The 27,665-nt window shown below is 44.7% G+C and overlaps 1 protein-coding gene across 1 annotated transcript in view; it reads left to right on the top strand.

Moving 5' to 3' along the window:
* Positions 1-2,662: 2,662 nt before the first annotated feature.
* The window catches only part of LOC103352828 (plexin-A1-like), a 33,123-nt gene continuing 8,120 nt past the window's right edge, over positions 2,663-27,665 (top strand). Inside the window, exons 1-2 of the mRNA XM_008275499.1 lie at positions 2,663-3,838; positions 27,458-27,640. Of these exons, the coding sequence (XP_008273721.1) occupies positions 2,663-3,838; positions 27,458-27,640 (1,359 nt within the window). The remainder of the gene's footprint in view (positions 3,839-27,457; positions 27,641-27,665) is intronic.

Here is a 27,665-nt window from a genome sequence, read left to right as displayed (position 1 = left end):
TGGGCATGTCCGTTTCATGTCGGTTGAATTTATGTGCGTCGAGGGCACAATGAAGGCAGGAGAGTGTTTAGAAATGCTTCTGACCGCATACTGTACGTGTGTTGTATGTTCACATTTGTGTATGAGTGTGTGTGTGTCCAGGATGCTAACAGTGGCCGCATTGTCCTGATGGGACGAGGCAACAGCATCGTCATCTGGGCCACTGTAATCACGGCTGGGCTCGAGATGAAAGACACTATTGATGAGAAGTTTTCTGAGAGAGGAGAGCGAGGGAGAGAGAGAGGGATGAATGTAATGAAAGGGAGGAGTAAGGAGCAGCAGAAATAGGAGACAAGAATAGTTTGCTGACCAAACTCCATTATGAAACAAGCCTATGCCTTGTGCTTGGTATTGAGTCGCCCCAATGAACCAATGAACTAATAAAAAGAATGTTGGACGGCTCTGAATGTGGGTAGCCTTTGAACCGCTTGCAGTACCGCAGTGGACCAGTACGACAAACCTGGCAGGGAGGCCGATCTGTTAAACCATAATGAGAAGAAACAAACCTTAAGCTGGCTGCCTCCGGACTCATCAACCTGTTAGAAGACTATCCATTTTGTCACATTTGTTTAATAAACTTTCATGTAAATCTTTAATAAACCAGGACGTTTTCCCGTCTCCTGTTACTGGCATCGTCTTATCAAGATCACCGCCGTTAGCCAAACGGATTAACTCTCACATGGCAAACGCTGCGAGTATTTCCAGCTTGCATGGCATCGTTTCCCTTTCACAGAGAATGAATGAAATTATTTGGTTGACTGGATGATTACCTTTTGGTTGTGGTTTGCTCGTTAGAGGAAGATGTGCCTGGGCACGGTGACCAGGTCTACTGCAGAGTGACCAGTCTGGGCTGGTTAGAGGACAATTCAATTTAGTGTCTTTTTGAAGCTATTTACAGCAACAAAAGGGAATCTGCTTCTGTTGGAATTCTATTTAGCAAAGGTTGGGGATGTTGATGATGAATGATTAATTGCCAGCACTAATTAAACCAAGTACAATTATGTAAACTAAAAAGACAGAAGGTGGAGACATCACCACCAGGCCTCTTGTGTTTTTAACGACTGTTTAAAGACGACAGCATTTTGTCAGTATTTAATACAACCCAAGGAGGTGGTTGTTCAGACTGTGAGTGAGCTGGACTGTAAATGAGTTGTTTTATGGTGGTTGTGTCATATTTGGATAATGATTATTGTGACCATCAGCATTATGGGGGTTTAGTTAGCAATGGGCCACCATGACAGACTTCTGTAACACTTGATGGCTTCCGGCTAGTGTTCCTACAGCCATTCCTATAGCCGTGTGATTGATGTAAACGAGCCCATGATGGAGTTTTTTTAAATCAAAACATTGCAATATGTCCACTGTATTTCATTATTTTAACAGTTAATCCATTTTTGACTGATAATGTCATAAACATTACAACATTTGTAGCCCTAGCCAGGATGTGTTTCTCGACAAAACTGTCATCCATCATCTTCATCGCACAATGATGGTAATTATGGCAAATAACACATGATTCACAAAACTTCGCCTGTCCCCAAGTGCATTCTGGGATAATCCCCTGGCATCCCTTGAACCCGAGTCGGACAGGCGGATATAGAAAACGGCTGGATGGATGGACGTAGTGGGAAGTAGATGGATGGTCCATCTTGCTTTCCTTTTTCCTCGGCTCTTTTTCTTAGTTTTCACTTATGGCAATCTTTCCTGCCATCTCCGCTGCCTTTATATTGAACTGGTATGATGCCAAATAGCTTTCACTTCGCTCCCTCTTACTGTGACTCCTGTTTTATCTGCTTGGACCAGTGCTCTCTCTCTCTCTCTCCTTTCTTTTTTAGAAGCAGGCTGCCTGTATTTCTCTGCTCTGTTGCTCCGTAGTAAATATACTTTCGAATTCTCCGTGCAGCCCTGCTTTGTAATTTATGGATGTTTGCCTGCTATCACGATGCTTGTGCATGTTTTTGTATGTATGTAGCGTGTAAGTCTCCTCGTCTACATGCGTGTTCTGTTTCAAGTCCATCCTTTTAGGTGTGCATGTGTTTCTGTGTGGACTTTGTCTGCTGAATCCTTTAATACCTCCAGACAATCAATACGCAGAGGAGCAATGTTTGGCCCTGTCTTTTTTTAAAAGATGCACTCCACACAGTGGTGCGAGCCAAGAGTCGAGAAGTCAATAAAACAAAGCCGATAGTGCCCTAATTTTTTTTTTTTTCTCTTTTTTTTGTGGATTGCAGCAACGAGGCCTCTGAGTCTGAGTCCGTGGGCGAATATTTAGTGTCCTGTCATTCCGATACAAACGAATGAATTCATTTTGTTAGATCCGTGGAAGTGCGAAAACACAAGTCCATGTAAATATTGACATCTGTGTTTGCTAAGATTTTGCTTTTGTTTTCCCTTTTCTCAGGGCTGGTGGCAGACGAGGCTGAGGATTGGGGGATGAGGTTATAAAAACAACAGCAGAGAACGGAGGAGAAAAAAAAAAGGAAGGAGAAGTCGATTGCTCGGAAACGCTTCTTTTGTATCCGTGCACCCTGCAGTCCTACAAGGCTCTGACTGACCCCGTAAAGGATTACACCCCATCAAAAATACACACCTTCTTCCTCGCACGCCCCCTCCCCTCACCGCCATGTCCTCCCACCTCCACCCGCCCCTGCTCATCCCTCCCATCCTCTTCCTCCTCCTCTCCCTCTCCATGACTTCCACCTCTACTGCTCCTCCCCCATCTTCCCTCCTCTCCTTCTCCCCGCCGGAAGGAGGTCTCACGCATCTGGTGGTCCACAACAAAACCGGAGAGGTCTACTTGGGCGCCGTCAACTGGATCTACAAGCTGTCCAGCAACCTCACCAAGCTACGGAGCCACGTCACCGGACCTGTCACGGACAACCCTCGCTGTTACCCTCCGCCTGGCGTCCAGTCCTGCCCCCATGAGCTGGTGCAGACTTCTAATGTCAATAAACTCCTCCTACTTGATGCGGCCCACAACCGCTTAATTGCATGTGGGAGTACTTCCCAGGGAATATGCCAGTTCCTGCGTCTGGATGATTTATTCAAGCTCGGCGAGCCCCACCACCGTAAAGAGCACTACCTATCCAGCGTCGCCGAGGCAGGCACCATGTCCGGCGTCGTGATCTCCCCAGATATCTTCGGCGGCGGTGGGAAGCTTTTTGTCGGCACTCCCATCGACGGGAAATCTGAATACTTCCCAACGCTGTCGAGTCGCAAGCTGATGTCCAACGAGGAGAACGCCGACATGTTCAGCTTCGTCTACCAGGATGAGTTCGTCTCCTCTCAGCTCAAGATTCCCTCAGACACGCTCTCTAAGTTCCCCGCGTTTGACATCTACTACATCTACGGCTTCAACAGCGAGCAGTTTGTGTATTACCTCACCCTGCAGCTCGACACCCAGCTCACTTCGCCCGACGCGAGCAGCGAGCAGTTCTTCACCTCTAAGATCGTCCGCCTGTGCGTCGACGATCCCAAGTTCTACTCCTACGTTGAATTCCCCATCGGCTGCACCAAGGACGGAGTGGAGTACCGCTTGGTTCAGGATGCTTACTTGGCCCGGCCGGGAACCCGTTTGGCACGTTCGCTTGGCATTCAAGATCACGAGGAGGTTCTGTTTACTGTATTCGCCCAGGGTCAAAAGAACAGAGCCAAACCGCCCAAGGAGTCGGCTTTGTGTCTGTTCACAATGAGGCAGATAAAGGAGAAGATTAAAGAGAGGATTCAGTCGTGCTACAGAGGAGAAGGAAAACTCTCCCTGCCCTGGCTGCTCAACAAGGAGCTGGCCTGCATCAACTCGGTGAGTCTTTAAGTCAGTAGCTTCCAGAGGGGGTTTTTGGGGGATCATGCTGTCTGTACAGATTGTTCCAGGAAGTTTGTGGTTGTATGAATACGGTTGTTTTCACTTTCACATCATGTTAAGTGTTGTTTCTTCTTTGCAGAATATGACATTTTTAGTTGAGTTTAAGCAGCTTAGTTTCTACTTCAGCTGAATAGCATCCTACCAAAAGCACTGCAGCGGGTTCGATGTGTGTCAGAACCACACACGTCTGTTCAGCTGAGGAACATTTACTAGAAATTCTGTTTATTCCTCTGGAGATGAAAATGCAGATTACTACTTCTTAATGAAGTGCAAGGTGATTTCTTGGTAGTAAAAACAATCAAACCAGAACTCTGTGTGGAAACAGCCTGAAGGCAGTCTCCGCCCTGGCAGGATTGCAGATTACCAACGAGCTGCTTGTGCATCCGCGTGACTTTCTCTGGTTCACCTATAAGCGGAAAGAATGAATCTCAACATATTCGTTAATGTAGGAAGCAGTTTTGTTCAGGCCAAAGCAATCAAAGTGTGGAATAAATGCTGCACTATAGGTGATACTGTGGGCAGCATGTTTAGTGAGGGAGCTATACGGATTCAAAAGTGAAGCATCTATTTTCTATACAATAGCCAAAGTTACACACAGTGTGTAATGCTGCGAATCCCCGTAAACCTACCAAATGTGAAACTAGACAAACTAAATTAGAATAAATCCGTCGCTGGTTGTCAAGTACTTCTGGAAGAAATCTCTTAGAACTAACATTGGCAGGAGCTGGAGGGATAAAGAGGTTTTTTTTTTTCTTTTTTTCTTTTTTCTCTCTCATCATGAATGAATTTTAATATTTTTCAAAAAATGTCTCTTCAGTTAGTCTGAGGACGGGACAGCTGTCTCTCTGAGCTGCTGTCAGTTTGCTGCGGAATAATTCCATCTCCGGGTTGTGGATGGCTTGTCTCTGCTTTTACTCATAGATGAGCTGGCCTAAGGGTGTCTGAGAGACTTAAGTGTGTGTGTGTGTGTGTGTGTGTGTGTGTGTGTGTGTGTGTGTGTGTGTGTGCGTTTCACCTGCTCCTGTCACCCGCATGTCACACACACTCACAGCCCTGTATCCTCATGAATAATTCACCTGGCCTCACCTTCTGTTATTCAGTCGGTGCTCCATAACAACCTGCCATAAATCTCTGGACTACTCTCCACCTCTCTGTCTTCAGCTCCTCTTTCTCTCTCTCTCTCTCCGCTATTCCATCTTCTACTTCTCTCTCATGCCTTTCACTCCAGTCCCATCATTTGCATAAAGATTTCTTTCATTTTACTAACCCCATTCTCCCACCGCTCCTTCTTTTATCTTCTTTTTTTCTTCTTCTTCTTCTTACTCTGTTTCCCTCCCACAACTCCTTTTTTTTTTCCTGACCTCTTTTCTTTGTCTTTAGTTCTGACCTTTAACCCTCCTCCGTTTTCTCGCTCTTGTTTCTTTCGCTGCTCTTTAGCTCCTTCCCTCTCGTCGCCGTCTCTCTCTCTCTCTCTCAAGCTTTTGCTCTTTCGCCATCTTTCTCTGCCCTCTCCTTGACTTTCCGCTGAGTGATGAGGTATAGAGTGACTTAGCGTGTTAAGCCAAAGCCCTGGATGTGATCTGAAAATACAATGCGGAGGGGAGACGATGTGGTGATAAAAAGGTGGGAGCAGAGCGATGGGGAATGACACAAGGTGGGAGTTGTGGCTTTAATTCCAAATATTGGAAGGAAGGGAGGATGTGCATAGAGGGTTGGGTTGGAAGACGAACTGGGAAGCAGGCGGAGAGGAGGACTGGAAGATGTGAGGGGAAGTTATAGAGATGGAGAATAATTGGAAGCCTGGATGGGGAAAGGAGGATGGATAGAGAAAGATGGAAACAAACAAGGAAATGCTCAAGGTCAGTGAGGGCGAAGAAGTATTTGATCTTCTCGACTGGGAGAGGCCTGATTGGACGCTAGTGGCGTGCTTGACAAATGACCGTCCAACGGTAAAACTGAGATGCCAAGCTGCTGGTTTGACACGTGGACGGGAAGTGAAGGGACGATGTGTACTTTGGAGAACTGAACAGATTTATTTTCACTTAGTTGAAGAAAACTGGAAGGAGTTGGAAGGCTTTTAAAGTTCACTTCAGAGCTGAAGAAGCCTTTTTGGATGAGAAGTGAAACATCTTCAAGAACCAGAAAACAGCTGTTGAGTTGCCCCTCACTGGATGATTTGACTGAACCGATGTGTGCTGCTTCTGAAAAGCTACCAAAGCATGTTCAACGGTGTACCATTATGTCACTAACTAAGACTGTGTTGCACTCTGGGATGGGTCGGCTAAGCAAGGCTAAGGTTTGGTTTGTTTCTCAGATGAAACGGAAGTCATAGACGATGATTTAAGGCAGGGGTGTCAATCTCTAAAACACAGTGGGCCAAAATTTAAAACCTGAACAAAGTCGCAGGCCAACATTGAACAAATGAACCTTTTAATATGGACCGAAACAAACTTTGCTTTAACATTGAATATGGAACAAGTTATTACCATACATTATATATAACTTAATAGTGGAGACATGCAAAATCAAATTATAAATAAAAAAACACATCAATGGCACAGTGACAGTGTGAAGTCGCTATGCCTACTGTCACAGAGGAGAGGGAGTTTCTGGGTCCTGTCCTGATTGACGCGCCAAAACAACAACAGGGCATTATGGGATTTGTAGTATTAGCGGTGAATGCGCTGTACAGTATAATACCGGGGGCAGCTCTAGTAGTCATTTGGTATTGTGTCACAGGCCAAATATAATTACACCCCTGATTTAAGGGCTGTCACAAAGTTGAAAATCTAATGAAATAAAAAGACGACATGCTTTTCGAACCTGCCGATGGGTTTTGTGTCCCAAGTTCTCGGTATCGCTCAGTAAGCTTGTGAGTTACGTCGGGGGCTGCAGCGGGTTTCAGGTTGGGAGACAAAAACTACATTTACAACACTGGAGTTGTTAAATCTATATCTGTTTTAGTTTTACAGATTGGTGGCTCCTCAGTTGTTATTGAATTGAGCTCAGCAGTGGTACTCCCTTGTCTACACTGCTGGATTTGTATCGTTGTTGTCATTGTCTCCCATATGTTTTATTAACCTCTGATCCGGGCCCTCCTACTCGTGCCGCACTGCACAATGTTTTCCCGCTAAACGGAGAGAAAGTCAGTGTCAGCTGGACACAATATGTGTCTTAAATTACAGAATCACACTCAGCAGGTTATTGTTATCTTTGCTCATTTAAATTCCTTCTTAAAATTGTCACAGCTTACGCAACACAACAACAACATCTCTGTCACGAGCCCGCCGGTGCTGTGCAAGCACCATGTGGCCTTGTACTATAAAAGTGTACTGTATGTGCATGTGATTATGCTAATGAGCGTACAGTTACATGATTGTCCTTTATGGCCATCTGTCGTTCTGCCTGCGATCGATCAAGGTCGTGTCGGCGGAGCTTCGCGCTGGGACGCCGTTGTGATGAATTTATCATCTCCTCGTACAGGCATGTTCAGTGTTTCCTGATGAGAGCGGTGACAGCTCGTTGCCTCTGCGCCCGTGTCATGTGGAAACTTTCACAGCGACTCATTTCGCGCGACAAGGTCGGGTCACTCAGTCAGCGCTTAGGCGCTCCTCTCTACCTGGAAGCCATCAAACTTTATCGCGGTATGAAGCACCTGAGAAAATCATTTTCTAAGTGCTGAGTATGGAGCTCCTATGACAGTGTCGCCCCTTTGAATCATCGCTGTGTTTCATTGAACAAGAGAAATACGTTTACTTTTCCTGTTGCAGGAGGGCCAGTCATGTATATGTTTAAGTTTTTGAGTGTCTAAACGGGGTTGCTCAAGCAATGGGCTGAGATTTGGCACAGACTGCTGTTAAATAATAATTTCACTGATTACAATTTTTGCAATTGATTAGGCTGAAAATAAAGGAAATGCATGTCAGAAAATGTGTTGTACATTAGCTGTAGTACCTACTTTTGTGCTATTTGATGAGGTGAAAGACTGCAGCTGGTTTGTATTTAACGCTAAGCGGTGGTCACTCAGACTGTGGACAGGTCGTGTTGTCAAGCAAGGAGCATCGGGAGGGTTTAGCTAGCAACGGGCCATCATGAAGGTTAATGGCGACCCACGAGACCCACATGAGGTCACATAATGAAGATGTGCCATAATCTACAAAGACTAAGCCACGTTAAATGCAGAAATGGTTATATTGACACATGGGACAGCAGAATAATAATATTTGTAGGTTACAATTAATTCATTACTGATTGATGCTGCTGCTGACTGTCATTTTCTGTTTTTACAGTTTCTGGCCCTGATAAATGGTGTAATTTTGATTGTTTTTTAAAAAAAACAACAACATGCCTTTCAACCACCTTGCTCATAGGTTTCGGGGTTGAGAGGGTTAATATCATAAATGTGCTAATAACTTGGATTAACGACGTCCAGCTGACTAAGAAAGTCGTTGGTTTGTGGCGGCCCTCGACATGAGAGAGCGAGGTGGACATAAATACGGTCAGGTTTGTTGTCAGCAGTAAAGCATGGCTTGATTTATGCTCACTAAATAGTACAGAAGTGGCTTGTTGAACCTAATAAACAGAGATCACACACATTGTGCCGGAATCAGCATAACAGCAATAAAAATGTCTGATGCCCATCATACATAAACATTGATGAATTGGCTTGGAAATCATACAAATAAGGATTAATTCTAACATTAGAACTTGTCTAATAGTCATGAAAAGCAACTGATGTGATTGTCCATCAGTGTTAAAATGCAGGAACAGGCCAATGTAGTATCACTTTTTTTAAACCAAAGGAATAGAGGTTTAAGGATGTAACTGAGCTCAGGTGCAGCTCACAGACTAAGAAGAGTGAGTTCAGGTAAATAAAGCCGCATTTCTAGCTTCACACATATGCTCACTGCTTCGTCAGCTTCAAGTCGACTGTGTGATTTTCCCTTAATTCGCTCTCACAAAACTCCTCCTGCAGGTGTTCCCACCTGACTCGCCCGTTTGTCAGACGTCTCGAGCACTTTTCGGGTCGCGGGGAGCGTTTCCTCTCGACGCTGTGACGGGCGTGTCTCAAACCGCAGGTCTCTGCATCTCTATGTCCGCTCATTATCAGGAAGAGGCCGGTGTTGGTCTTTCGGGAGTTAAAACTGAGTGGTGGGTGACCTTCTCTGGCTGTGGGCTGCCGTCCAGCTCCACAGCTCTACAGCTCTGCGAGCAGGCCGACCCGGCAACGCTACAGCCTTAGCATGACTAATGAGACTGATTCAGACAGAGAGAGAGAGAGATACTATCCGTTGTGTGTGTGAGTATAGGACTCGGTTTATCTTGATTTTTCTGCATCTCTCCCTCTCGGTATACCTCGCTGAGTGCTCATTTGTGTGTGTACCCACCTCTTATCCTGGCCTCCAAAGAAGCAGGACAAAACAAACAGAGGAAAATGGGCTGATAATAAGAGCGTGCACGCGAGTCCGCATTGTGTGCAAAAACACAAGGTGGACGTCAGAGGGAAAATTGCCTGCAATAACAGAGAGCAAGAAGATTCTCCTCTATTGTTATTGCCCTCTCTCACTCTCTCTCTACCTCTTCTCCCTCTCTCACTCGCTCTGTCTCTATTTTTCTCAGAGCATAATAGTGTTTATTAATATTTATCAGTGTTGATCACTGCTGGCCAGGATTATAGTCTATTTCTGTGGCATTTTGTATTCTGTCTTCCAGGCAGCTGGTGACTGAGTGTGTGTATATGTATTTGTGTCCGTTTACTGCTTCATTCTCTCCCTATCTCTCCATTGTATCTTTAGTCTCATTACTGCTGGGTCTCAGTGGATGGATCACCCACGCTGCATCTCGCTTTGGGTCTGCCGGGTGGGGAATAAGCGAGGCTCTAATGGCTGCACTTGCATCATCCGCAAGGAAATGCATTATTACCTTAATATTTGATGTGGCAAAATTATCCGTTCACGATGTGCCCAAAACACTGCATCTGTTTTATACGACGGGTATACGTGCATATACAATACACTTGTGAGGGCAGTGGGGGTTTTATATGGTGGTAAAAAAAAAATGCTTTGTGACTTGCTTTTGGAATAACTGTGCAGTAAAATAAAAGCATGTCATGGAAAACCAAACCCCGTCAATGGGATGTATCATTGGCAGATAGAGGGAAGGGGCTGACATCAAGAGATGCTACCAGTGGCTGAACAAAGCTGGTCTGAATGACAGCTCAGCGGCTCTGATCGTGGCAGCACAAGAGCAGGCCCCGAGCACCAAAGCTATAGAAGCAGGGTTCCAAGGTGCAGCCTACGCAAAGATTCCCCCCGAGACAGTCCAGCAGCGGGGATGCAAGATGCAAGCTGGGACAGTGAACACCAAGAGGGCATAACCAAGTGGCTGGGATAGTGTGCAGGAACATCTGTGCCGAGCTTGAAGTTCCCAACTCCCAATGGGACGCACCAATGCGAAGTGGCGGAGAACGCCAAAGCCGAGGTCCTCGGGGACTCGGAGCTCCAGACTGACAAGCAGCTGCTGGCTAACCAACCAGACATAGCGGTGGTCGACAAGGAGCGGGAGAGGGCAGCTGCGATAAACGCGGCAGCTGACGGGAAGACGGCGCGCGAGAAGATAGAAGCTGAAGGAACGACAGATGTGGGAGATGAAGTCCAGAGTGGGCTCGGTGGTAACAGGAGCAGTTAGAGGCAGAGTCCAGGTCCAACGTCTGCAGTCGTACGAACTTGTGGTGCAATTGTGCAATTTCCTACTCCCTGTGCAGACTTTACAGCAACATCAGCTTTAATTTCAACTCCTGTAACGAATGCAAGTTCGGTATTCACACTCCTTCAAATGGAAGCTCTTGTGAAACCAGTAATGAGAAATACAACAGGTTGTAAAGAAAACTAATTCTCCCGTAAAGGCTCCAGATTATCTCAAGAAGGGGGCAGAAAAAAAAGGAACATGGATCTGAAATCAAACAACAGTACATGTCAATAACATTCTGTCAAACAGAGAACAGTTCTCTGGAAGTTCTTCTTTACCAAAATCAGCAGTTTGACATCCAGAGTGGTGATCATCACGTGTCCCTGCATCCAGCTGCATCATCTCACGACCAGTTATTAGGATGAAGAACTCTCAGCACAGCCTGACGTTCCTCCGGCCCGCTGCAGAAACCATGAGGTCGGTTCTCCAGTCGCCGCCGTGAGGAGCGCCGCGGGTCCGTCTCAGAAGTTCTGCTGCCGTCGCTTTTTGGCGTCGATGGCGTCGAGGATGGGCTGCCTCTTGGCCTGGTAGCGCTGACGGATCTCCTCGATCTCCTGCTCCATCTGGTGATCCATTATTGGTTCAGATCTGGCGTCTTTCCATAGAAACATCCCCAGTTTACCGCTCTTCTCTTAACTACAAGTGAATGGCTGCAGTCATATAATGCTCTTTCTGAAGAGCTCCCCAAAGCACGAGCATTATTACTATATGAAACATCATTCCCCATATGCTGCTCTACATAAATACAGTCTGACAAGCTACAAAAAAAAAAGAGCTACTTAGACTATTTTCCTGCTATCGACGTTGTTTCCCGAGGAGCAGGTGAAACTACTCTGGAAACAGACGATGTTATTTCTGGCCACAGGTAGAATTTCTCCCTTGTTTAAAAAAAAAAAAAACTCAGTGGGAGATTAAGTGACTTGTAAAGATGGATTTTTTCGCAGCACAGTGATAAATACATGCAGCGCAGAGGTGAATTGCTGTCAAATGCTGTCTAGTATACAGCCCATTGGGGGGAATATTTTTTGATGAGGTGCACTTTTCCCTCCTGCCTTTTTCAGACATTTTGATGCATGACACAGCAAAATGTTACGTACCTCGAGGCATGTTAATGACTTGAGCTGTAACGCTTTCCCATATGTTTTTGTCTTGTGATGTTTTCTGCCTCGGGCTGAGTCACATGGTGCTCGCCCTGCGGTAAAATCTTCCTAATTTATCGTAAATTCCACGTGTGGGGGGGGATTTCTCCAACATGAATGATGCCTGTGAACTAAATTTAATGCACAGTGGTGTTTGTTGTTAACTCTAGCACATGACAAAAGAGAATAATGGCCGCTGTAGGGCTCGTGGGAGTGTCCGCTTGTTATGGATTTGGAGTGTTTTGGAGCTTGTGGCTGCTTAGACTTAAAGGATATATGAGTTGGATCTCAAGTGACCTTTTTCTCAGAAACTCGGCAGTAGTCTGAGTAAGATTTCCATGCTGATAATGAACAGAAATATCAATAGTGATGCTAGATTAACCCACTGACCCTCGATCAGTTTCTGGCTGGTTTTTTTTTTGCTCCTGTCACATTTTTCTCTTCAGAGCTGAGTCATCCATGGCTTCTCAGTTGAATTACAAAATCTGGTCGGTGCAGACAGTATATTTTGGGGGATTTTTTTTTTTAAATAAAGGGATTTTACTTCCATTCGTTCTGTTTGTAGATTCTGGCTCGAGTGAATTTTAAAGATAACATGCCTTTCAAAGCTGCCAGTGAGTTTTGGAGGGTTAAAGACTTGAATGTCACATTTTAAAATAAATGACTATCTGTCAAGAAAGGCTGGAATCAGACGACAATTCACTAAATCCAATCTTTTCTTTATGTCGAATGCTCAGAAGAAACGCTGCTCTCAAAGTCTGATTCCCCCGTTGGCTCTTTAACCGGGTCAAAAAGCCAACAGCGCCGTCCCTTTACGCGGGGCCCCGGCCCGGTTGTCCGGGACACAAATCTCCGCAGCGCATTCGCAAAACGCTGACCTGCAGCATCTAATGAAGAGTGTAATTATTTATTGATAGGCGTTTATGCTGTGTCGTGTTTGTGTGGGTTTATGACAGACATCTGTGTTTGCACGTGCGCGCTTGTGCAAACACATGCATTCATTAATGCATATTTGTTTCGTAAATTATTCATACGTGTGTGTGTGTGTGTACAGTATGTGTGAATGCAAGAGTGTGTGTGTGTGTGTGTTCAGGTTTACAGCAGTGTGTCCCAGCTTTGTTTGGGTTTTCCTTCAAGTCGCTCAGCAGGTTGTGTGAGAACATATAAAGCTTAAAGGCGTCTCTTGACTTGAGTAAATGTTGAAAATAAGGAAAAGAACCTTAATTCTAACAGGGCTAGAATCTGTCTTTACCTTCTGTGATTTAGGTTTGACACAAGTATCCTAAACTTAATTTCCAACCATGTCTAGAATTGTACTCGTGCGTTCTCAGTTACAGAAAGTCCGTTTCATTAGCCACCAGAACACCAGAGCCTTTCGGTCGCTTGTAGTTCTGTTAAATTGTGCATGGCGTGCCGTTTCAGTTCTGTTTTGTTGGGATGAGCAGAGCTGCGTTTCTGTATTTTCAGCTTGCGTGATTCTGTGTCAGCCACTTTTCACCATAACAGTGCAGGGTTTCATATTTGGGTGAATTTCTGTAGATGTCTGTAATAATTGGATTACAGCTGTCAGGGAAGGCTTTAGTTCAGATTACACAGATTATAGTCTGCAGTGCTCAGATGGACAGAGTGGCTTAAAGAGCATCATCTGGCTCACGTTACATACAAAGTGCATTTTGGCGAACTCGCAGATGTGATGTTTGCCTACATTTGCTAATGTAGGCCAAGAGTGGCAGATGTGTTCCCCCCCCAACAGAAAGTGTTACAGTATCTCTATTTCGCTGGCTGTCTCGACATCTGTGATGTCCCAATAAAGTTTTTCTGGCCTCAAAAGTCCTTGAATATTATCTGAGTGTCGTGTCTCGGCCGGTAACCAACACTTACACTCTATATGGGGCGGCTGTGGCTCAGGTGGTGGAGCGAGTCGGTCGATGATCGGAAGGTCGGTGGTTCGATTCCGCCCTGTAACCTGTTTCATGGTTGTTGTGTCCTTGGGCAAGACACTTCACCCACCTTGCCTTGTGTGAATGCGCATGAATGGATTGCTTGAGGTGGTGGTTGGAGGGGCAGAATGGCAGCCACGCCTCTGTCAGTCTGCCCCAGTGGCTACAATCGTAGCTACCACCACCAGAATGAATGTGTGTGAATGAATAATTGACAGTGTAAAGCGTCTTTGAGTGTCCAGAAAAGCGCTATATAAATCTGATCAATTATTTATTATTATTTAAAACTGACACATTGAAGAACATCAATCTTCCCAACATACTTTTTTTTTTTTGCCAAATATGTTCAACATATCTAAATGAAATAATAAGATAGGCTACATAGCAGCTGGACATATGAAATGTTGAATATCATCTGGAGATAACTGAGATAAATCCGAAGGTCCTGCCTCAAAACTATTAAGTCGATAAACTTGTAATTATTCCTGAAACTGTCGTGGCGCAATCAAGTGGCTGCAGAGGAACGAGACAAACCTGACAACAGACAAGTTTAATTCTGGCCTGTCATCCACTCACCCACGGAATCAACATAATTAGCAGCGGCTGACATGACCTGCCACACACGGCCGACGTGTGTCGCTTTAACCGATTAAAGCATCAGACTTAAGAGAAGCGGTGCGTTTTGCCAGTTTGCACGTGTCAGAGCTAGAAGTCGCTCAACATCAGCGTGCCAACACATTTGGAGCATTCACACGCCCTAATGTTTACTGTTCTCAGGCAATAGAAGGCTGAGGTTGATAAAACACAGCATCTAGTAAAAGAAAAAACATTCAATTAGGGTTGCTTTGGCCAATAATATACGCCTGGATCAAGGAGATGGTTCTGAGGCAGAGTCAAAGATGTGCTTGAAGTTTGACTTAAATGCAGCTAAGAAATGTTGCATCAAAGATTTGATATACCAGCCAGCAAAGCTGTCATACTTTCCATTTAATCTGTTTAACCAAAGAAGATAAAAAAGAGCATGTGAGCAACTGGACATACATAAAGATAAAAGTCAACGTTCCATGTTCAATTATGCTATAAATGGTTCATCACAAACACACATACAAAATGAAAATACACATTTACAGCAGGCAGAGTGCTGAAATTGTGCATCGCTGCTGTCAACAAACGTCTTCCGTGCCAGGAAAAAAATGACACGCCAGACTGGAGCTTTCCATGTGGAGTTCGCTCAGTTGACGGCCGAGGCTATCTGGGGTAACGCGAGCTGCTGTCCCACTGTGGCACATTAACCTATATGGCCAACTGACACGCCGGCGTTGGAGCCAAGCCCTCTCTTCCCGCCGATCCCTCCCCGCGTCTCTACGGGATTCCTCCACTTTTGTGCGTTCTGTTTTGCTGCACACCTTCATGAAATTATGACCCAGAAAAGTTACCCAGCGGGGATCGGTCCTGACAATCGCGGAGACTGGCAGGGATTTCAAATGTGCTCCACCTTGTTTTTTTTTTTTTAAAGCAGTAGGGCTCACGTTCACGATGTAGCCGCTTTGTTTAAGCTCTGAAACAAATTATCCCCAAAAGAGTGTTTTGATGTGTTTTAAAGTATATCTGGTGTAACAGATATTTGAGCTGGTGAGGCTTCCTGCATGCATGCATCTCTGCTTTGAAGGATACAGGAAGAATAGAGCAGAATATTCTTTATTTGCCCCACAAGGGGGAATTGGCAACATCACAGCAGCAAAGTGACAGAAAGGCAAGAAAGGCAAGCAAGAAAGGCAAGCAAGAAAACACGACTATAAATTAGGAGGTGAGGTATACACACTATATTTACACAATACAAAAAAGAAAAACAGCACAAGGACACTAACAAATGTAGGAATATTTACATGAATGAGTTGCACTTGGCAACCAGGTAGACTTGGATTTATGAGATCTGGCTGGAAGCTATTAACCACCACAGAAGTCTTTGTCATGGTGGCTTGCTGCTAGCAAAACAGTAAGAAACCCCACCTGGTGGCGCAACCAGGTACTACAATTAGAGGCGAGCTATATATACAGTATAAATAAGAAAGACAGAAGAACACAAGGATATTAAGACCAGTAATTTGAGATTATAGCCTATATTACTGGCGATAAATACTTCAGCAGTAGCAATATGAAAATAGCTTGATAGGATGTCCAATACCTGCAAACTGCCATGAAGAAACACGCCAAAGATGCAATGTTCATTTCCACAAAAACACTCGCAGAGCATCACAAATAATCCCTCATACAATGATAATGGAGCCGTCTTGATCTCCGTTTACCTGCTGTGGCTGCCCTGCAGGTTTCAACTTTGCCCCTGTGGACCTCCCCAGGTGGAGGCTGGAGCTGTGAGGGACCAATGCTTGACTTTGTGGACTAAAAACACCCCCATGTCTCCCACCAACTCCACCTAAGCGAAGTACCCCGGTCAGCCTGTGACAGCAATCCTACATCATTAAAGTGTAGCCTGTATAACAATAGGGGCGACTTAGGCTCCGCCCACAGGTGCTCGGAGACCCGAAAAACGGCCACTACTCATCCGAACTATTTCAAACTTGACACTGCACTTTGTTGGATCCCTTGCAGTATATCCACCAAGTGTGAACCAGATTGGATGTGTAGTTGTTGAGATATTCCGAGAACAGACACACACACACACATGCTAAGATTCCCTCATTTATGAGTGAGATGCTACTTGCTCGTGTTGTGCAGAGAGGAAAAGAAACTATAGAATGGAGGAATAATGGCAGCTGGAAACGGAGGGATATGGAAGCTCTCTGGCATGCTATTCACAGTCATACCCACAGATACAAACACAAACACACACACACACATGTTCACACTCCAGGGTTGCAGGTCAGTCAGGTTTTGTGTGTTTTTATGTGAATTATGTTTCAGCACCTCATACTTGTACATCTGTTTCCAGTCAGCGTGGGGCTGGAGGTGGGGAGAGGGGTTGAGAAGAAAGAAAGAAAAGAAAGAAAAAAAAAAAAGAGAGAGAGAATGCACAAAAACAACAAAGGAGTCGCACAAGATTTGAGTATGGGAAGAGAATAACTAAACCAACAGAGCAAGCAGACTGCGCGGAATAAATCTAGCTGGAAAATAAATGTTGATCTCTTGGCATCCCAGCTATTCCTCCGACTCTGACCTATGGGGCTGAAGTCTCCCTCTTTCTCTCTCTCTCACTCGCCTGCAGCTTTTCGTTCCACCAGAGCACATCTCCTTGCTGCCAGGCTCTCCCTCCATCTCCAACTTAATACTCCTCATTTCAACCGACCCAAAACAACAGATGGTGAAATGTCGAAGTGTCTCCCCTCCACTCGTGAACTTGCTCAAAAGTTTAAAGAAAAAAAAAAGAAGTACTTCGATATTTAAGAAAAAAAACAAAAAACCAGAAGCCCAACGATGAATTGTTGTGAAAACCAGCACCGTCGTCGGGATGTTTCTGAAACTGGTCCGGTGTTCTTCGTGGTGTTTTTGGGCGCTAAAGTAGAATCGGCGATACATTTTTGACAAGCTTTTCAGATTAGCGTGGAGGGAATGACTCAGCATGATTAAAGTTAATCTGGGGTAGAGTTGGATTGTGTTTTTTTTTTGCAGATAATCTGACAGATTAGGATTTTTTTCCCCCTGATTTTTATTTTTTTTCCTATATTGGCAAATGTGTGAAACAGGGTTATTATTTCCACTCAACCTCAGAGAACAAACTTTTGCTTTATTGTGAAACTATAGTGTCTCTTTGATCAATTTTTAAAGCAGTTATTTTTATATTTTTAACATTTTGAAGCAGCTGCATTTCCTTTTTTTTTTTTTTTTTTTTTAAACTGTGGCTTCTTCCCTCCATTTACTGGCTCATTCATGCATTTTTTTGGCACTTTACCTCCGACAACTGTTGATCGCTTGATTAGTGCCAAACAGGTGGATTGTGTATTACATCACCTGCACAAACGAGTGTGTCCTCGAGTGTGTGCGATAGTAAAAGCTAATGATACGAGCAAAAAATTTGGATCTCTCCGTCGAAACGTTGTTCCGAAGCTCCACCGCTGGCCGCAAAAAAACACGACTTCCTCCTGATGAACTGCAATTGATGAAAGCCCTGAGAAATCTGCTGTGTGTTGTTTTGTAATTGGCCCCAGTGCTCCGTCGCCGTTAACCTTAACATCTGCTGTTGACTGTGTACTCGGAGCGAACGTACCCAAGATTGAGCAGCAGCAGCGCACAAACTATTTTTTGTATCGGCGCAGGAGCTAGTTGTGACAAATTGTGTCTTTTTGGTGTTTTGTGCTTATCCAATTAGATTAGATGTTGTACCAATAGGCCGTTATATGTGTGTGTGTGCGTGTGCGTGTCAGCATGCACATGTGTGTGTGGGTGTGAGATGCAGATGCTCATAGTTCTGTTGCCATTAGAGCAGACTGCTCTGCCAGATGTCTGTACAAAGTCCACTCTCGGTGTGTGTGTGTGGATATCATACAGAGGCTCAAACATTTTCCTCTTTCCTGCTACACACACACACATGCACGCAAATGCACATCAGGGAACAAAAAAGTGTGTGTAGAGGTTTTGTGTGTGTGTAGAGGCAGGTCAAGGCTTCAAGTGTTCCAGTCTGTTAGACAGATGTTTAAGATCCCCACTGCACCCCCTACATTGTCACACAAATACACACACACAGGCTTGTCTCTGTTGTTTGTTTGTCATATGCAAACACGCGCACACACACACACACACACGCACGCACGAGCTCACTCATTAACAGCCAATTAGAGAGAAGATATTGGCTCAGTGGGGGAACCTAAAGGCCAACCATCGCCGTCCTCCGCCTCCGATGCCAAGTCACAACAAAAACCTGGATGCAGGCCAAAGGACAGTGTGTGTGTGTGTGTGTGCAATGCAAAGGACTGTGTGTTGTTGACTTCTTCTTCCCAAGTTTAGGAGTCTAATCTTGTCCCATTTCTTTATTAAAAAACACACACACACACGCGGAGTAACCTCGCGTAATTAAATGTATTTTCTCACTCCGTAACTCTTGTTGTTGGTTGCATCAGCCGGCGAGTCTCTGTAGTACGACTCCTGCTGCAACGTTATCTCTCTCACATGGGAAAGAGGCACGAGTTATGTTTAACATACACACACACTCGCGTTCGCGCACTTGCTCGGTCTCGGCGGGATTGGAGCGATGTGTTTATGCCAGTGCTGGATGAGGAGATGCTTGAGGCATTTGGCTCTCTGGAGAGCATGTTGACAACCTCTCTCTCTCTCCTTCTCTGTTTACCTCAATCACTGTCTCTAACTCGCTCCTTCCCTCCTCCCTGTTTGGGATGTGATTTTTAGTGTTCTCTTACATCTCAGCAAATGAGTCAAGATTTGAAGTAAAAAGTCTGTCTCGCAATTTAAGTAGATGCTTTCATTCCCAATAAACTACTCGGGGAGTTAAAGCCTTTGATTAAACGCTGTGCACACAGACAGCCGCCGACACACCGGATGCGTAGTTGTTGTTAACTACGGCTAGTTTTCTAGTTCGCTTGAAGGACTCCGGTGGGTACTATCTAAGTAGTCTGCACATGCATGCAACTCCCAAACATGCGGCTTTAAAACACATATTTCGGGTGATTTGCATGCAGTTGTTTGCATGGGCTCTCACAGGCTTGGACGGATGATGAAATCTGCATCTCAAGGAGACAACACGGGCTTTAGAGAGGGTATAATACGCCATCAGTACAGTTATATGGCAGATCATAGATAGAAAACGTAGAGTCTAATTGTACACGATGGCATCACGACGCTCCGTGCATTAACGAGCGGCCGTGGCCAGCCCTGGTTTGTGTCTAATGTAAGAGTGTTGCAGTTTTATTCAAAGCGGTAAGCATTTCTCTGGAAACTAATTAAACTTTTAAGGTCAAGTAAAGTTACTGTTGTTCTGAGGGTATTTCTGAAAATTATTCCGTCCACCACGCAACACAAAACTTTTTTTTTTTTTTTCCAAGTTGGGACTCGGTTTTCTGATCCAGGCGAAGATTGTAGCCAACTGCTGCCTGCATAGGAAACAGAAACAGTCTTTATCTGCAACTGCGGATTGAATATTTTCTCAACTAGATGGTTGGAGGCATTTTTGAACATTCTAGAAATACCTTTGGAGCAGTAATAAATGTTCTGAGATGGCCTTCCTCGGTTTTCCGAGCTAGTTTGTCTTCAAGAAAAGTCACCGTGACCTGAACCTAATGCCACTACGTGAGGCACTAATTGATGACCAACACAATCATTTTTCTGCAGAAGAATTATATTGCTGTTTGATGAATTTATTTGCTTTTAGCTTCTTCCTCACATTGCAAACCACACTTTGACCTTTTCCCCCCTGGACCCCCACAGTTCAATCTCTGTCTCATCTAATGAAACTTCTTCTGTGGTGATTACGACCATGTGGTCAGAGCTGATAGAGATCCTGCCAGAATCCCATCGGACCAACACGGAACCAAGTCCTGTGGACGGAGAAGTTGGCCGAACCTCGACCCAGTTAGACTAAAGACAACTAGGACCATGTGCGTCCCATGTTGGGTCTCAGTTATTAATCAGTACAACTTTATTTAGTTAAACGTGTACCCATATATATGACAAGTCTTGTCTTGGATGCTGCTAGAATCACTATCAGGGGAACACAGATTAAATACAAAAAAGTAATCCTCTTGTGTTTATTGCTCGATGTGTGATACATATGATAGGTGCTTTGCATTGTGTTAAAACGTGCAAATTTATTGTAAAACACACACCGCAGTATGCTCGACACCCATTTATCTCCGGCAAGTTTACATTCGCCCGTTACTGGGTGCATTTTTAATTGAAAGAAACGCGTTGAAAAGAAATGCGGATGCAGCAGTCTCAAGTCGAAGCGAGACAACAAGAAAGCAGCCGAAACAGTTTTGCAGTGGCTGTGTGAGCATGAGAGGGAGGCGCAGAGCGAGTGTACGTGTGGTCGGCTGGTGGATGATGCACTGTAACTGCGGTAATGCTGCTAACAGGCTCTTCCCGATGCTGCATAGTTTTAAACCACAGTATGGCCACTGCTGCTTTAATGCTTCCACGGTTAATGGGCAATTCATAGGGCCGACTCCAAACTCTCTCTCTCTCTCTTTCTCTTCCTGGCTTGAGGCTCATTAGTGGCGACAGCAGCACTGTTGACCCTTGAGCCTTCCCCCATGTCTCCCCTTTATTTTTTCCCCCCTCTCCCCATCGCCCATCTTCCCTTTCTTTCCCCCCCATCATCATTCACCCAGCAAGACTTTGGCAGGGGTCTACGTGTATGAGTACGAGTGTGTGCGTTGCCAGAGGCCAGTCTGTGCCGGTGTACAGCAGAGGTCTTTGGTAAGGACAACACAGGGGACTCTGTCCTTGTCTAACCCCCTGCAAATAGAACAAAGGTGTGTGTGTGTGTGTAATAATGCTATGTACAGTGTCCTGAGTATGAGCTATAGCTGGTAATAATAATAGCGTGGTCAGAGGTCCAGTGGGCCGACAGGGACAAGCTACACGGGGCCTATAAAAGCACTAATAAAAGACTACAGCGGGTCACCTTATGTTGGGCACGGAGTAAAGGATTATTACTCCGATTTGCATTAATGCCGGATCATCATCCAGGTGATGATGCTAAATTGGAATTTTAACCTGGAAAATCCGCGACAAACCACCGAAGACGGCGCGATGTCCTTTGTGCGCAGATGGAAGTGAGATGTCGGCGGCGGCGAGCGGACGCAGCGAATGGCTCTTTGAAAAATTACCTGAGTCATGCAGCCGGTGATTGCAGCATGATTTATTCAAGTACTAAAATCAAGGCCTGATAAGATGAACATTAGTTTTTATTTTTTATTTTTTATGATGGGGTATCTAAACTGTCCCGAGCAAAAATATGACGAATGGCCACCAGCTAATCAAAGCCCTTTTTAGAGTATAGCTCCGTATTGAATATCAATAATTTATCGGTATTGACCGAAATGTGTCGGCAGCACAGAGTTTGAAAAGTCAAGCTGCTGCTGTATGTGTAGCTATTTTAGGACTGCTTAAACTGATGGACATGTGAGAGAAAAAAATAAAGTTTCTGTCTTATTTTAAGGTATGAAGCTCAGCTCTCTATCTATCAGTACACATCGTTTAATAATGACAATACTTCTCAGTGAGGGGAGGAAGAGGTGTCGTATAAACAACCATGTTTGGTTCAGAAGTGATCGGACGTCTAACTTTTGATGCTGTTCTAAATGCTGAGCGAAGCAATAATGAGTGGAAATGATGAGAGAAAACGTTTCATCGCCTTTACAGTTGGACTACAAGATGCATCCGTCCAGCATCCACTATTTTGATGCATAATATTCACACTGCAGCAGGTGTGATGTGAAGTAAGACCAATTAACTCAAATGCACAACTTGTGTTGGTCCCTAACAGCAAACAAATCCAACAAAAAACAAAAACCATTCTCCATTATCTACAATCTGTCTGAAGGAAACACAGCATCAGTTGTGCTGCACCAATAATGGAATATTAATCATGATCCTGATGTTGGCCTCTCACAATTAAACAAACATGTTCCATTGCAATGTTAATGCTAAAACACAAAAAGCAAACAGCACAAGTAGATAAAGTCACTTAGCTCCATCTTGGGTGAATCTGACATTAAAACATTTTATTTTTTGTTCTAACACCTGGCTGATGTTGACTAATTGTGATCATCCTTTTTGGCCATAAGCATGCAGCCCTAGTCTGGAAATATTTCAGTTATAGAACGGATGATGAGCAAAAAGAAATCCTGCAATTGTTGCCCTGAGACAACATAACAACCTGTTAGCATGACCATTTAGATAAATGCTATACAGCTCTGTATGACGAGAACAAATCCAGATCTGAATGCCGACCCTGAGCACAGAACTATTTTAAACTGATAGATGGGAGAAAGATTTGATTTTTCAGCTTTTTGAAAATTTTCTCTGCAGCTGCACTCCCCTTTAAAACCACCCTCTTCTTTTAAATTATTCAAATCATCTCGTGGAAATTCCTGCTTAGTTTGACATATATATGACACACACATCATGGCATCAGGGATCAGATAAACGTGACCGCAGCTTTGTGTGCGATTTCCACAATTGCATGAGTCAGGAGGGAGCTTTTTCTTAAGCAATAGAAACATCAGCCGGTGTCGCTGTACCTTAAGCTCCCCTGTCGTAGGGCGCAGACCCGGTAAGCTGCTGCTTCCTCAGGCGGTTTACCTGTGTGGCCACAGCTAGAGGGAGAAGTAAAGCCTCCACGTGCAACATGAAGATCTAATCATCTGTATTGAGACTGGAGAGCTGTTTGATCCACCCAAGACTCCTGCAGTGTGAATGGAATCATAATCTGCAGCATGAGTGAATGAAGAATCAGCTTATTATGTCGGGAAGCAGTGTCACTTTCCAAAAAAAAACAAAAGAAGAGCCTACATCTCCTCAAATGAGTAGCTGCAGAGGGATGATAAAGTAGGCAGACTGTAGGAATTACATGTCTACAAGGCACACAACAGCTAGCAGATGTCAGGTCTGTGTGAGGCCACATTTGTCTGCAGTGAAAACACGTCGACTGAATGCTCCACTGTGCCTCAATCTGAGCTGTTGACTCTATGGTAATGATGCAAGTCAAGCTAAACATAACAAACCATTAGCGTCCTCAGCATGCCGACAACAGCGCTGGGAAGATGGCGATCTCGCTTCTCTGTGTGCGAGGCTCCGCAGACACTGGGAATGCAGATTAGTTTACAAGTACGAGCCGCCCCGGCGTAAATACATCCCGGCTAAATGACGCTATTAGAAGTTCGGCATTATAAACAGTTTCTGCTCCGGCGTCGGGTTCCTTAAACTTTGCGGTTTTTGGTTTCCGAGGTCTGGTTTTTGGTGGAGCTGCTGGTTTTCGTACAAATATGTGCTAATATTCAACAGCAAGACCCTCTTTGTGCCTGGAGTTCATCGTCAGTTTGTTAGCGAGACCTCGGAAGCGACATTTGGTTATTTATTTCGGACACAACCCTGATAATCCTCTTCAAGGGAAGAGAGAGAGAGAGAGAAGGAAGGAATGCGCTGCAGGCATGTGGAAGCAGGAAAAAGAAAGGCATGATTTCCCACCGGCCAGTCCCTGTGAGCATTCAAAGAGAAAAAACAAAGGGATGAGAGAAATGTTTGAAGGCAGAAAAGAGAAAAAAAATAGAGGGATAAAGAGGGGAGAGGAGAAAGCAGGAGTGAAGGAGAAGAAGATACGAGTGAAAGGAATGAACGGAGGTCTGGACGTGCTGTCTTTATCAGAGGAAACGAGGAAAGCTGTGTGGCAGGGACCCAAGGCCAGGGTTCATACTGTCGCTGAGCCATGACCGTGTTCTGTCTTTTCCTTCTTCCTTCCCATCATGCCTCTGTCCCTCACTTGCTCCCTCCTTTTTTTTAATTTCCCTCTCTCCAGCCTCATATCTGTCTCCATCGTCTCTGCATCACCTCACTTGACTTCCTTCCCTTTTCATTGCTCTTGTTTTTTTCCCCCTCTTTGTGCGCTTTTCCTTCGCTCAAATTACTCGCAAAACAGTTCCAAAATTGAGAACATGTTTATGTAAATCACACAAAAGCCAAAGCCATTGTGCCCGTGTGTGTGCATGTGTGTGTTGTTTGCCTCCCTCCCTCCTCTTACTCACTTTTGTCACTCTTGTGTCTTTGTTCACTGAAGTTAAACTTTGCTGCCTTTGAAAGTCTGGTGGAAGGCAGACAATGTCCGCCACAGGCATTTTCTCAACCTTTTTTCAACCTCGCTCACAAACACACACGTTCCCTGACAGCTTTGCTGTTTTGGAGGGGTGGGGTGATTGATTAGTCTCTATGGAGACGATACGTCTTGTAATGAACAAGAGAAAGCTGGCATGTTAATTTGTGTAGTGTGGGAGGCTTAATTGTGCTTGTGTGTGTGTGTGTGTGTGTGTGTGTGTGTGCTTGGCTGTTCCTGATGCATGCGTCTATATGTTGCTGTGTGCATCTTCCTGTGAGAGGAATTGCTTTTCTTTCATCTTTTTATTGTTTTCATGTGAATCCCCTCTGTGTGCATGCGTGTCCAGGATTTATGCTCGTCCTTGTAGCTGTGTGTCATTTTTTTTTATATGTTCTCGTGTGTTTCAGGCACGTTTGCATATAAAAGCACTGCAGTGGATGGAAAAAAAAAAAATGGGGAAAAAGTCAATAGTTGTTCCACTTTTTAGGCGGAAGACGGAAAATTATTTGTGGTGATCCAATGAAAATGCAACAAAATGCAATCGGAAAGGACGACAAATAAATAATAATCTACATAAAGGGTTTATTTAAGGGTAATACTCACGTAACAATAGTGGACGGTATTGATCATTAAACCCCTGAACCTGCTGGAGGGTTTTAGGGTTGCACGATTTATCAGAGCCAGAAATGGTAAAAATTCTTTTTTTTTGTTGTTTTTAATTTTTATTTCATTCCGACCTGCTGCATATGTGTACTGATTTTTGTCATTGTTAGTCAAACGTAGCCCCGATGGGATGAAGTCTTGTCGAGGGTGTAGTTGAGCCGTGTTGCATTTTAGAGCTTGTAGCTGGAAATGTTTTTGTTTGTCCAGACCTTCTCCATATGCCTACCAAATTTCATAGCTCTAGGCCAAACGTGCGTCCGGCAGAACTTTGTTGAAATTTTCATTGGGGCACTGTGGAGCTGTTTTAGCAGTGACATGTCCAAGTCCCTTAAAATATCAAATTTTTCGCCAGTCCTGGTGCGTGTGGTGATTTTGTTGAGTTTTGGGGCATGTTTAGGCCCTCACAAATGTGTTTCTTTTCGTGGGAAAATAAGAAAAATAAAGAATAATAAACCCAAGGGTTACAATCGGGTCCTTGCACTGTTAGTGCTCGGACCCTAATAAAAATTAAATAAATATCTATAGTATTATAAAGGCACATTTTTTCCCCAGTAGGTGTTTCTGTGGAGACTTGGAAACAATCTCTACATTGTAAATAATCAAAATCTTTCTGACGTATGGCATTTTTAGGTTCTCTCTCCTTGTCTGTGAAGATTCTCAGTCATCCAGGTCATGGTTATTCTAAGAGTTTAATCGTAACAACTGGACTTGCTTGAGTTCTTTGAAGACGTTCCACCTCTCATCCAAGAGGCTTCATCAGTTCTGACTGACTAGTTGGGAGTTCCACATACTTATATTCTTTAGGAGCCATTAACACTTGAGTTTCAGGTTTAACTGGGGGTTTGTTGCTCCGCCCCCTCATTATGCGAGTCGTTAGGACTCCTTCTGCCACAAAGGGGTTCTCTCTCCTGCTAGCTGTGGATGTGCTATTTCCATAGTGATGCAGGTAAAAAATGAGCCCACAGTGAGCTGCTTGGGAATCAGAAAGTTAATTTAGACGAGAAATCCAGTTTGATTTTGTGCTAAAGTTACTGAAAACTAGAGCAGCGCCCACTGTCAGAGCATGACATCATCACATGAGGTTGGACTTGAAGGATGTTGCTTAGCAAGAGTTGTGACGTTAAGCCAGGAGAAGACCCCAAAAACAACCACCGCTCATCCAATCCTCTTCAAACTTACCACTGCACCACCTCAGGTCCGTAACAATACGCCCGCCACGTGTGAAGCAGGTTGGCTGAAAGGTTGTTGAGCAACGAGAAGGACGGACAGCCTCAGATTCCTTCCTTTATTAGTGGATTCATGCATCCTTCAGTGTGTGGTTTTCTCTACGCGTGTGCGTTTCGGCGTATGAAAGCACACGTGTTTCGTCTCCTCTCAGATACGTGTGGACCTGAAGCCGCGTGTGTCACAACGCATGCGGGGTTACCACGGCAACACAGATGCTGTTGATTATCTCTGTTACACATGTCAGAGTCGGAGGAATCTCTCCCCGACGCGTACGTAGCCGGCGCATGCTTTTAATGACATGCCTATTACACGCGCTCCCGCACACACACGCATGCAAGCGCATTCATAAATCAGCCGTGACATATCAACACATCAGCGTGGCGATGAGCCCATATAACCAGACCCCTTTGATTATGATATGCTAATCTGACCTATAATTTACTTTCCCATCATCCACGTGTTCATCCGCCGCTCCCTGTTTGTTCCGGCTCCATTCGAGTCGCACATCGTATTGGCTTGTCTCTTGTTAGAAACTACATTGGCAAAGCGGGGAGAAATCAATATTTCAAACATTAGCAAACAACTGTTCATCCATTCAGACCAGGCTGAGATACTTAATAGCTCGATCTGACATCATGTACTATGAAATAATCAAAGGCTGTAATGGAGGGGAACGCACCGATCACAGAGGCCTTAACTGCAGCAGGATTTGGGTTTTTTTTTTTAGTCCCTGATGAAATACGAACACCACTGTCAGCACTTGTCTGTCAGTTTTTTTGGGGGAAAAAATTCCCCAAAAAAGAAATGCAAGTTGAGGAAAGTGAAGGAAATTTTCCCAGTGACATCTAATAATTTCATTCCATTTCTCACTAAATCTGCACTGGCTTGGCTTCACTCCAGCGCCATAAAACGTCGACTAAGTGCTGGGCGAGATTGAAAGCCTCCTCCTTCTTTAAGAATTAATGTTAGTTTAACGAGAAAGGGGATTTAGAATGTGTTAATGGTTGAGTTAATGGCTTTCTCTCCTTCTGTCCCCCCCCCACTTCTTTCTACACCACAGCCTTTGCAGATAGACGATAACTTCTGCGGCCAGGACTTCAACCAGCCTCTAGGGGGCACCACGGCCATCGAGGGCATCCCGCTCTACGTGGACAAGGACGACGGCATGACCTCCGTGGCGGCCTACGACTACCGCGGGCACACCGTCGCGTTCGCCGGCACTCGCAGCGGACGCATGAGGAAGGTAGGAAACCCGGAGCGTTGTGGTG

Source organism: Stegastes partitus, unplaced genomic scaffold (assembly GCF_000690725.1).
Source record: "Stegastes partitus isolate 25-593 unplaced genomic scaffold, Stegastes_partitus-1.0.2 Scaffold53, whole genome shotgun sequence".
NCBI classification, from domain to species: Eukaryota; Metazoa; Chordata; class Actinopteri; family Pomacentridae; genus Stegastes; species Stegastes partitus.
The sequence above is the reverse complement of the archived record's forward strand: the minus strand, read 5'-3'. Positions and strand labels throughout refer to the sequence as shown.